The sequence below is a fragment of the Limanda limanda genome, chromosome 1 (assembly GCF_963576545.1).
Source record: "Limanda limanda chromosome 1, fLimLim1.1, whole genome shotgun sequence".
NCBI classification, from domain to species: Eukaryota; Metazoa; Chordata; class Actinopteri; order Pleuronectiformes; family Pleuronectidae; genus Limanda; species Limanda limanda.
In genome coordinates, this window is record NC_083636.1 from 11,602,565 (window position 1) to 11,614,488 (window position 11,924).

Genomic DNA, 11,924 nt, shown 5'->3' on the forward strand with positions numbered 1-11,924 from the left:
TGTAACAATGTTATCAGTTCTATAGGCTGTGTAAATGAACCACGTGTCACGACGGATGTACATTAGCCTCTCCAGGCCTCCCGAGGGACTGCTGTCACAGAGAAGATGGATGCTGGTAGGGGGTTTCGTTAATGAGGGCAATGTGTTGGGATTTCATTTACAAATAAACATATATCTTTTTACTGTCGTGCAATAAATGAAGGACTCTAGGAAGGAAATGATGCAGACATCAGACTTTATTCTGTACATAAAAATGGGAGTTTAATTGAAACTTCTGTATCAAAAAATAGCAATATCCATACTTCACAGCCACAAGTCACACAGCTAAACCGAAGGGTCTTCGATACGACGCTATGTGACAACTACCAAAGCTGTTTCACCCGTTGTTTAACTTTCCACAGAAACTCAATTTCATCTTGACAGTACAGAAACCAGGTGGATTTCTCTCGATACTCAGCCGGCCGACACCGCCCGGATTTCAAAAAGTACTTAAATAACATTCAAAAGCTCTTTTCAAATTTAAGTAAACTTGCTTTTATTCTGTTTTACATCGACAACCGCTTCAGTGCATCCTCCACATCTAAAAAAAAAAAAAAAAACATGTTGAAATGTAGAAATAAGTTATAGGAATGCAAACCAAAGGCCAAGTAGGATATGCAAATTTTAGGGGGGGATTTTAAGCAAAGACAATAAATAAATAAATAGCCACAGAGTGTGGAATGTCTACATGTTTACAAATAAATTAATGCAAAGGGGGAGAAAAAAAATGTACACACTTAAAAAAAAAAAAAAAAAAAAAAATACACTGTACAATATTTGTTTAATAAAAAAATTGAAAAGAAAAACACCAAAAAACAAACATAGTTGAGTCCATGAATATTGCATTGATTGTGCATTTCACACCCCAAACCCTGAGGGAGGCCAGGGGCGGGGCCATGTAGTGTTGAGCAGTGAGATGGCGGGAGGCAAAAAGAAAACGAGACGCCACGAGGGCCACGCCCCCCATCCCCCTAACAACAGGCATGGGAGGGAGAGAGAGAAAAAAGGTGGGGGAAGGAGGTGTGTGTGTGTGTGTGGTGACATTTTGTAGACATTCAGAAAAAGACAGGATCCAGTTTCCAAAAAACACCTGTTCAGGCTATAGAGTGAGTGAGCAGCGTTAAAAGATCGACGCAGAGTTGAGTCGAAGTGTGTTTTCAAGTATTCCATTGTCAGGAAGAGCCCCCGCCTCCTTACTCTCCTTTCTAATGCTATCTCAGCCTCTTGGCTGGGGGCTGGTTGGTTTACAGTGATGGAGAGGAGGAGAGAAACGAAAAAGAAGAAGCCTAAACACCCCCCCCCCTCCTTCCATCAAAGCACAGGCAACGTCACCTCCAGGCCCCGGGCAAATCCAAAAAAACAGAGTTGTTGACAGAAGCCCCCCGTTAAAGCAGCTTTCCAAAAAAAGGCACTCCAAAATCAAAATTAAAACATTTAAATAAAAAGGTATTTTTCTCCGAGCTCTATGAGAGCAGCCTTGCCTGAATAGGAGGGCCTTGCCAGCTGCATATACCAGCCTAGTAACAAAACAGGTCAAATAAAAAAAAGGGAGGATTAATAGTGCTGGTAAGACCGCCCCAACAGCAAAATGTTCCCCATTTGGAAACATGTATAATCAACTTAAAGAAAAACAAAAGAAGGGCAGGGGGAAATAAGATAAGGAAGAACAAATAGTAATAAATTAGAAATTCCCTACAAAAAGAGGAACATTAAAGTACATTTCTCTTGCCGGACCAGTGGAGTCAAGCGCCCGGCCACTGAAGGGCCATCTGGGCTACAGGCTGCTGGCCATGAGTCCGTATCTCTCCCTCTGTCACCACTTTGTCTTTCCCAAGAAAGTCTTTTCAGTCCATCAAAACCATCCTCAGAGGCTCTCCTTGCTCGAGCTTGTGCTTGACGAAGAGTCTGTGTCGATGGTCCTGAGGCGGATCTCCCCCACGACGACGGGCTCCTCCGGCGATTTGGGGGACTCCGTCGTCTCCCTCATCCAGGGGTGGTCGCAGATCTGCTCCAGGGTGGGTCTGTCTGAGGGCCGCAGGGCCAGGCACCATTTGATCAGCTGCTGGCACTCTGAAGGAGGAGAGAGAGAGAGAGAAACTATATTGAGGACATTGTGAAATCACCAGTACCAGTGTTGCTGCACTGTGTGTGACTCAGTTTGTATGGATCTACAGTGGCCTAGTGTGTAGGCGGCAACAGTCAGCCAATGGAAAGGGAGCACACATCCTTCTATTGAGTTAGCTCTCTGGGGTAACTGGGGCTGTTACACAAAGTGCACCAGGGGAAATCACAACAGCCAAAACCTCAAATTTTATTCATGGTTGATAAATCTGTCTCGCAGCCATTACAGGCTGTAATCCATTGTGACTGAGAGGCCTGACTCTGATGTAAACTGATTTAGAACCCAGTCACACTGGGGCAGTGGGTTCGGCGCTGTACCAGCTGCTGTGGCTAGAGGGCGACAGAGTCCTGCGTTGATGTGGTTGACTCACCGGCTGAAATCCGCCTCCTGAAGTACAGTTTCCCTTTGAGGATCTCCTCGTCCTGCTCGAAGGGGATGTCTCCACACACCATGTCGTACAGCAGCACACCTAGCGACCACACCGTCGCCGAGCGACCGTGGTATCGATGGTAGCGGATCCACTCTGGAGGGCTGTACACTCTTGTACCTGAAAAAGAGGAGGATGCGTGTGAGAGGTGATCCTGAGTGGAAGGGATCCAGTTGTGTTTAACAGTGTAGGAACATGGAGGTCATTGGTGTCGGACTATCATTAAAAAAAAACAGTCTGTATCTGAGTCTAAAATGGCTGAGTCACAGCAGAAAAGCTTTCCATCCTCCTTCAGCCACATAACAAACTGTGTGACCTCCCTCCCTCCTCTTGGAAGGAGGACCTTGGATACCAATCACACAAAAAAAAAAAGGGCAACGTGAGCCCATCACGTGAACCAGCGGCTCCGGTTTCACAACAAACAGATGTTACGTGGCACTGACCTAATACCCACAGACCGAGGGTGAGTCAGGCTTCACCAAAACAACACAACAACCGGAAAACACCACGCAGACGTGTCAGGGAATTATAAATAAATGAAAAAAAACACCAGACAGGGGGAGTGTGAGTCATCCAAAAAAAAAAAACACACAACATGCATCACACGTCACAGAAAAACGGCTGAAAAACACTGGAACATATTAATACTAAACTGCATCGATTTACATCCGCGATGACGAGGACCCACTGGACCCCGGGCGAGGAAAACCCTGCACCCAGAACCAGCGCCACAGCCGTGCGCGCCTCCGCGGCTGCATATAGCATCAAGGGCAAACACCCGCCAGCGCACATGCACGCGCATTCATGACAACAAACCGCTCATCCGGCATCGTAACACGATCGGAGGGGTGGGGGGGTTTTGGGGGGGCGGCTTACCATCGAAGTCGGTGTAGACCGTGTCCTTGAGGATCGCCCCCGAGCCGAAGTCGATCAGCGTGAGCTCGCCGCTGCGCAGGTCCACCAGCAGGTTCTCGTCCTTGATGTCCCGGTGCACCACCCCGCAAGAGTAGCAGTGGCGCACCGCCTCCAGCACCTGGCGCAGGAAGCCCCTGGCGGTGGCCTCGTCCAGGGCGCCCTTCTCCGTGATGAAGTCGAACAGGTCCTTCACCAGCTCCGGCCGCTCCATCACCAGCAGCCAGCCGTCCGCCCGCTCGTAGTAGTCCAGCAGCGTGATCACCCCGCGGAACGACGAGCTGACCTTCTTCAGGAGCAGGATCTCCAGGGGCACCATGGACCCGTTCTGTGGCAGCACAGAGACCGGGGGGGGGGTTAACACACACACGGCCATTTGACAACACACAGCACCCCCCACACTCTGCAGCGAGGAGGGGGGGGGACCAAAACAAACGCACACATCGGGGGGGATGACTACTTACAATCGTGCCCCACTCGGTCACCCTCTCCTTGGCGACGTGTTTCACAGCCACCTGGAAACCACAGAGGAAACACAACATAAGCACAAACATACGAATAAACAAGATATATTGGTACAGGTGATATATTGGTATATTATTTAGGTGGTTATTTCCAGCGGGGCGCCACGGTGCTTCGATGGCGCCCACATGCGGGATCATAACACCCGGAGACCGGGCTGCAGCCTTACCGGTGCGCCGTCAGAGATCCGGCTGCCCGCGTACACGGTCCCGAAGCCCCCGCTGCCCAGGACGGAGCCCACCTGGTAGACCTTCTCGAAGGACTCCTTCTCCACTTTGACTGCAAGAGGACAAGTGACACAAGCGAGGATGAGTGTTCGATTCCCACAACAAACCCCCCGACAAATACACATCAACTTCTCGGGTGTCAAATCCAGAATAAAGGTGGTGGGGCATGAGCGGGTCAGTGGCGGAGGACCTACCCGGCTGGAGCTGGATCTTCACCGGGAGGTGGTCCATGCTTGACGGGTTGCAAATGTGCGAAAAGGAACCAAACTTTGACAGCAACATAGTCGTGCTCGTGAAGAAAAAAAGCCGGAGTTCACGATCCCTACTCGGCCAAAGGGTGGGAGACAGTCCGTGAGAACCAGCGGGTCAAGGCGGTGTTTGAACCCGGAGATGCGGGTCGTGTCTGCCGCGGGAGAACGAGAGTAAATCCGGTGGAGCTCCGCCGCACCGCGCCGCGTCACAGGCGGGTCACGACCGCGAAGTCGTCCGACGTTCCCCGAAAAACCGGCATGAAAACCGGCTCCTGCCTTGTCGAGTCGAGCCGGTGAACACAGGTCCTGTCTGGGCGTTAAGAAGTGGAAGAACCCTCCGGTGGGTGTAGCGTCCGTGTGGAACTGGTGCTGCGGTCAGAGGACGCTCCGCGGCCGGGTGTTGATCCACTGAAGAGTCGCTGCTGTCTGAGCTGCGGCGCGGTGCTACCGAGCCAATATTTTGACGCGAGGTGGGAAGGCGGTATCCCTGCGCCACCAATACAAGTCGACACGCCTGTTGGATCCCGGCGTGAAAAATCGCCGTTCTTCGTCGCATGCGCATTTAAATAAAATAACCCGTCGCTTTGTTACGATTTCATTTCACTTTCAGTCGAAAATAGTGCGTAAAATCGTCATTCTCGCCACGCACTACCTTCTCATAGTACGAGACGCGCCAGGATCTCTGTCTGGAAGCTCTGCGCTGTGGCTCACTATCGACTCTGCTGATCCGACCAATCACGTGTCGTATATAAATACCGCGCTGCGTCTCTGGACCAATCAGGACAAAGTTTTCATAATAAAGCTGGCGTTTGAGCGCACGTGGCGGCAATTCTGAGCCGTCCTCTCCCTCCCTCCCTCCCTCCCGACCTCTCTCTCCCTCTCTCCTCTGCAGCTCTGCAGTCACACACACACACACACCCGCACACAAACAGACACACACACAAACAATATGGTCGGAGGGGAAAAATTCCGTTTATTCTGTATTTCACCACTAAACTACCGACTGCCTCTTTCAAGTTGGTCTCAGTTGTGCAGCTTTAACTTACAACCAGTTGTGTTTTCAACTCTCACTATTACTATTATTGTTATATAGTCAATGCTTGTTTAACCTTTATTATAAATAATAAAGTCTCACTTACACTATCTATCTAGCTATGTATCTAACCAGGGTTGCTCTATCCACACGCACACACTATTGTGCATATAAATGTTGTCTTAATGAGTCATGCCTACAGCTACAATGGCACGTAACTATATATTTATCTAACCTTTACTAAGACTACATGAGGCATTCAGTTTTCAAAGGGTTTATTCTCTTGTAAACGTAGGCAGCAATAATAATGAGTACACCTCTAGAATAAAAAAACATCAAGGTGTCCACAAAAGGTATTCATGTATAAACTAGAATTTTGCTCATCAATGGAGCTTGTGAAATCATAATCTCCCTATCTCCCAATGATAGAGAAAGCGATAAACATCGGGTTTGGTGGAAATCCGTTCAGTACGTTTTGCATAATCATGCTGATAAACAAATAAACAAATGAGCCAACAAACAAGTAGAGATAGGGTGAAAACATATCCTCCTTAGTCACAACATCCGTCTAAAGCAATGAGGTAATATTGGCATATCTAGATTAAAAAATACCCCAAAACATAAGCAGCCATAAGAGAGCACACTGCTGCAGGATAACCTTAGCATATATAGATGTGTCTCAAAAGCTGTACTAGAAACACCCACTATGTGAAGTATGATATTAGTGATAGAAGTGAACACCATGTGGTGCACTGATATGAATATGAAAACAAAACAGCATGGGATCGTGATAACAGGGAGATGGACCAAGGTTTGTGGAGCCAGCTGTCCCATTTCAGGGGCCAAACTTTCCACTTTTCACTGTTACACATCTGACGTGACCTTGGCGCTCGTGAACTTTCCACTTTCTATCTCCTGCTATACCTCTGATAACCCGTGTGTTTGTGTTTATATATATATATATATATATGTGTGTGTGTGTGTGTGTGTGTGTGACTACTGACCAAACAGAAGCATCAGAGAGTTCCAGGGAACCTTATCTTGTTACAGCCCGGCCGACTGCAAAGTTATGTAAATGTGAACACACGCACACACGCACACTTACACACTCACACACCCAGGTTCCCTATAACAGCCTGTGGTCTAACCTGTGGTGAAGATCTGTATTCACCATATGATAATGCACGCTCCTTTTTGTTTCTAGCACCTTTGTGCATGGTTCATTTATATAAAGTATTATTTGTTGGGTTTATTGTGACACACATGTGTATTTTCCTTTTAAGGGATATTGAGAGTGTGTGTAATATTGTGTGGGGCCATATGAAAAAAAAACCCCGCAAGGATCTGTTTGTCCTTATTTCATGAAACATTTGCATAAATAATAAAGAGCTTTAATGGAACAGGCTTCAAAGAAGGTACGTTGGGGTCTGGCTGTTCCAGTGTTGCAGTGACAGCCTATTCTCTGCAGGAACACCTCGACCCTCTGCTACAGGATCGCTTTGCAGTCATGGTTTATTCCCTCGCAGTTGTTAGTGGTAATTGCTCGTAATAGGCTCCAGGAGGAGTCTTTAGAAAGTTCTTTCAAAAGACTAATGTTGTGCAAAAATGTCTTTGTGAAACTTGTCAGTGTTTCATTACACAGTCTATACAAATCAGCTCGAGTGAAGTGGCAATACTAAATCGACTGACATTTATTTCTACCTCTGCCTAGGAGGTTATGTTTTCTTTGTTAGCAGGATTGTGAAAAACTACAGGACAGATTGCCATGAAACTGAGTGGGGGGGAGGTATTGGACAGGGAAGAACCCATCACATTTTGGTACTGATCCGGACTCAGGGGGCGCACCCAGGATTTCTCAGAGAATAATTCTTGGATTCTGATGAGGCAAATCCGACATGTTTGGGGGACTGATATTTATAAGTGTGTGTAATTTGGTGCAAAATGAAAATCCGGATCTAGAAAGTTTAAATGTGATTTCATAAGTTGGACCTTGGCAGAGGTGTTCGCTATCCACACTACGACTTCATATTTTGAAAACAATATTTTCAAAGTAAAACGATCTCTCTACACACAAGTGGTTGGGCTCTGTATCAGTTTTCATCTTTGTCTATAAAAAACACACTTGATAAAGCATGTCACGTTACCACTCACCTACTCTAGACATGCGCGTTCCGGAGGACACAGATCTCTTGATTATCAGCTCTTCTTCTACACATGTAAGCAGTTCATAGCAAAGCCAACACACATACGTAGTCGTCTGGATGTAGCCTGAGCTCTGCACATGCAGCATTCTGTATATCCCAGGGAAAGGTATTGGGACGGTGGTGTTTGCTCCAACGTAAGCAGATGCAACAGGTGGACGTATCAGTGTCCAGTTCACGGTGTGCACTATTCACCCAGTGCATGCTTGGGTTGCAGCAATGAAAAAGATGCTATGGGACGGATTAAAATAATCATCTCCATTCCTCCTCGTTCAATTTGTCTGTGTTCAACGAGGAAATGTCACACAGAACTACTGTTGCTGCGACCGACTGCAGCGTAAAAGCCATGTTTGATGAGGTGAAAGAACTTTGTTCTCTCTTCACCCTACAAGCTCGGGACACAGCGCCCAAGGCATCGCACAACTCATGCACCCTGTACCTGAATAATGCAGTTAACACAGTGTATCTCTTCAACCCAAATATTGGAGAGTATAGTGTTTACCTCTGCACAGGTTTACACGGTTAAATCATGAGCTATTCATGATTGTAATTGCTCTTACTTACTTAGGCACAAGCGGTTGTTCCACTACGGCTCCAACTCTCGGATGCGTGGATGGAGAGAGTAGAAAGAGAGAAATGGCTCGTCGCCTCCTGATGAGCTGTCCCTGTCCGCCCCTCCTCCTCTTCCTCTCTCCTGTTTCTTCATTTTTTTCCTCATTTTCTCCGCGTGCCTGGGATGCCTCCCCCGTTTTGCTTCGCTCTAATTACTGCCTTGCTTTAAGTGTGTCAGCGAGCTGAAATAGTTTTGATAAGGGGTCCGGCTGCGCTTGCATCTGTAATTTGATGGATTTCATTGGGGACACATGAAGCCAGACTCACCAGAGGGTACGTGACCACATCTGAGCTCTGGGGTCGGGCGGCCGATGTTATTTTTAGCCCCATCACGCTAGTCCGGTGGCAGCCACATCATTTTGGTGAGCCGCCGATTGAAATCGATCCAGCTTGGTCGAGCTGGTGCTCGCTGCCAGGGAAATGTGAGGGCCTGAATTTGTCAAGCCTCGTGCTGGGTTAGATTCCTCAACATGTGTGCAGGATATACAGTATTTGTATTATGTTCCCTGCAGGCATGTTTACTGCAGTGGTGTCCGTAAGTATAGATGGAATTGTCCTAATAATCACCTCACAAAAGACACTGAAAACTAGAAATTAATTTTAAGTTGGATAACCACTTTGGTTTTTTTAACCTCAGCTTTTAAAATGGTAAAATTGTCTGTCAAAATCGATTAATTCCTACTGATTTGCTCAAGGGTGTAAAGTAAAACGGCACCATTGTTTAGTGTTTGAGTTTAATTGCGATAAACTTGGACCCCATCATTTGTGCCATTGAACAGAGAGGGTAAGATGTTTTCATAGTGTTGACCTTTGAGGGAACAGAGAGGAAGTTCAACGTGAAAGGACATGTTCATAACTGATCCGTGTCAGCCCAGTTTAAACTGCTGCACACACGTGGAAGGGTTTACTAACGGTAACAAGACAGGAGACAGTGGTTTCAAATATGGTCAAATATAAAAATATGTGTCTCAAACAAAATAGACGATGTCAACTTACTGTCTTGTTAGCGACAGAGCTAATAAGTGAGAAGTGAGAAAGCGAACTCGCTAATGGATGGATGGATTGGACACAGAGAGAGAGAGAGAGAGGACAGGTTAAGGCTACTAGTCATGAGTGCTGCCTGCCGGCCAGGTTGCTACATGGATTAGTGTCTGGACTCAGCATTACGTAACGATGTCAGGTCCCTAGTCAGCCTGGTAATCTGTCAGCCACATTGCATAACTGTTCATTAGCTCTCTACTCATTTCCCCACACCTTCACATTCTCCTTATTTAGATAATATGCAGTATATTAAAGAAACGCTGCCTCCGTCCTTGGTCGGATCAATATTTACTCTCGTCTTCTCAGGGTCATACTGGCGTGCACGTATAGGCGTGTCTCTGTGTAGTATCTGGACTGTATTACATCTCTTAGCTCGTTCTGTTCACGTGAGCTGAGTGATTTTTTTGCTTGATTTCATTTTGGGTTCAAAATTGAGAACCTTTTATGTAACGTTATATGTAACTGGTGTTAAGCGGTGATTCTTTTTCGATGTGATTTAGACAGTATCTGCTGCAGCTCACTGATGCCCTCAGTGAAAGTATGACAGGGAACTAAGCCTTAAAGCCGCAGGACTTCAGCTTCCACTGCACGCACACACACACACACATACACATAGACACATTGTGCATACTTGAAACGGTTCAGGTACACAATCACATGCACACACATTCTTTTCTGTTATCAAACTTCTTATGTTTCGGCCAGTTTTAATCATAAAAATGTCCGCCTTACTCAGAAGTTACTGCATTATATGCGTTTTCATGATACAACTGTTTACATACGTGGGAGATGAGCTCATATTTGCGTTTGCAGCCTAGCTCTTTCTGCAACTAACAACCAAATGCTTCTTCTGTGGTTGTAAGGATGTAGCCTCTGTTCTCTATATATCACCCGCTAACATCTGGCTGTTGTTTGCAATAGGAATGGATTTGATCAGCATTCACCCCCCCCGGGTCAAATTACTCTTCTTTATTTTGGCAGTCTAGACACTGATGCTTCCCCCCTTCCTGGGATGCCATTGCACTTACAGGTGTTGGAAATAAACGTGAACATTTGCACATGCAGCAATGATTATTTTTCATTTGTATGGTACAAAATGCATCATTGGCCAGACAGTTAGTTTAGAGAGCTTCTCACTTCCCCGTGCGTTTGTGAGGTCAGACATGACTCACTGGGGGGGAAAAAACTGAATGACAAACTCCAATCCTGGCAATGGGAAAGGAACTCATCACTTTATAATGGGTTTAACAAATAGAAATGTATGTGTGTATGTGTTTAAACACTGCTCAATGGGACAGAGCAGGCAGCAGAGCTAGTGTCGGACAAATTCCATTTGATCATTTTAGTGCGTTCGTCAAATTCTTGGGTTTGGTTTGTCCTTTGAGCATACCGTGTTCAAACGCTGGCAAGTCGCCCGACTCCGAGCCGCGGCAGTAAAACATTTAGCAGTGGGAAAGATTAGTACAGTTTTGACGGCGAAATTCAAAACAGGTGCCATGTTTTCATTGCCTTCCCTCTAATGGGGGTCTCCCCGGGCGACCATATGGATACAATTTTAGCTATCAAAGCGACACGGCGAGTTTTACTTAACAGTTGACATAAATGGTTTACATTCCAAATGGAGTTTTCACCTCTTATCCTTATTAAGAGATTGTTATTTGACAGTCAGTAATCACTTTCAAAGTCTATTGCTCAAACCGTTTTAGAAATCCTCCCCCCAAGCAGCTGCCTCGGTGGTTAATCCTCAGCAACAGAGCTGGCGCATAGACCTTCCTCATACTGTATACATGAAAGTTTGAGCTAAGTGCTCCACTTCCCTCCAATGACTTGATCCATTTAACTGCCCATCCCTGTCTTAAGAGGATACTGAGCCCAAAGCCTTAAATCCCCCAGGCCCACGACCCCCAGAGGGGGGGGGGGCGGCAGGGCCAGCCATGGTCCAGGGAGCTTGCATTGTACGCTGCATGTTCAACATATGCGAACAAGTCACATTTCCACTTTAATGAGATGAATCCAGGTAGAGGGCATTCTTCTCTTACTGACTTCCCATTTTTAATAGAGTGCGTTCCAATCTCAAAGGACGGGATTGGGATAACAAGAATCAGATGAACATTTTTATGATTTGAGTCAAAGAAGGGGCGTGTGCAGAGGGCTGCAGTTCAATATCAGGACAGTGCCCTTGGTGTTTTTCTACATTCAGATGTTTTGATATGGACCGGAGCAGAGCTCCAACCCATTTCCGACACTGATAGAAATACTCAAGGGCAGTGCAGAAGCAAAACGCAAGACAAGAACAGTTTGTTCTGCAAATAGGAATTTCTTACACTTCGACTGCGGTCTCAATATTATGGCATTATTATTGCTGCAGTATGCTGTAATTAAATATGACTTTGACTCAAGATTTCACTATTTCAGCATTGAGACCTTTGTATATAGTTATTTTGTAGTTATCCAATAGTTATAGTTTACTTTAACAGTAATGTGAGTTTCTGGAACAAACTGTCATTTGGCACTTATTATTGGAGGAAGAGTATAGG

The 11,924-nt window shown here is 46.2% G+C and overlaps 1 protein-coding gene across 1 annotated transcript; it reads right to left on the minus strand.

Annotated features, from left to right (window-relative positions):
- Positions 1–218: 218 nt before the first annotated feature.
- LOC133005441 (serine/threonine-protein kinase pim-3-like) lies at positions 219–4,941 on the minus strand. The gene is made up of 6 exons (XM_061075120.1): positions 4,444–4,941; positions 4,192–4,301; positions 3,965–4,015; positions 3,465–3,828; positions 2,532–2,708; positions 219–2,109 (listed from the first exon to the last, which is right to left on the minus strand). Exons 1-6 carry the CDS (start codon positions 4,529–4,531, stop codon positions 1,904–1,906), a joined length of 996 nt encoding a protein of 331 aa, XP_060931103.1. The 5' UTR covers positions 4,532–4,941; the 3' UTR covers positions 219–1,903.
- Between the last annotated feature and the right edge of the window lie 6,983 nt (positions 4,942–11,924).

Excerpts from the sequence above, each read along its gene's own strand:
- LOC133005441 (XM_061075120.1), bottom strand. The coding sequence starts at position 4,531 with ATGTTGCTGTCAAAGTTTGGTTCCTTTTCGCACATTTGCAACCCGTCA. Across the intron at positions 3,829-3,964 it reads TGACCGAGTGGGGCACGATT|AACGGGTCCATGGTGCCCCT; the intron begins GTAAGTAGTCAT and ends GTGCTGCCACAG. Across the intron at positions 2,110-2,531 it reads CAGGAGGCGGATTTCAGCCG|AGTGCCAGCAGCTGATCAAA; the intron begins GTGAGTCAACCA and ends CTCCTCCTTCAG.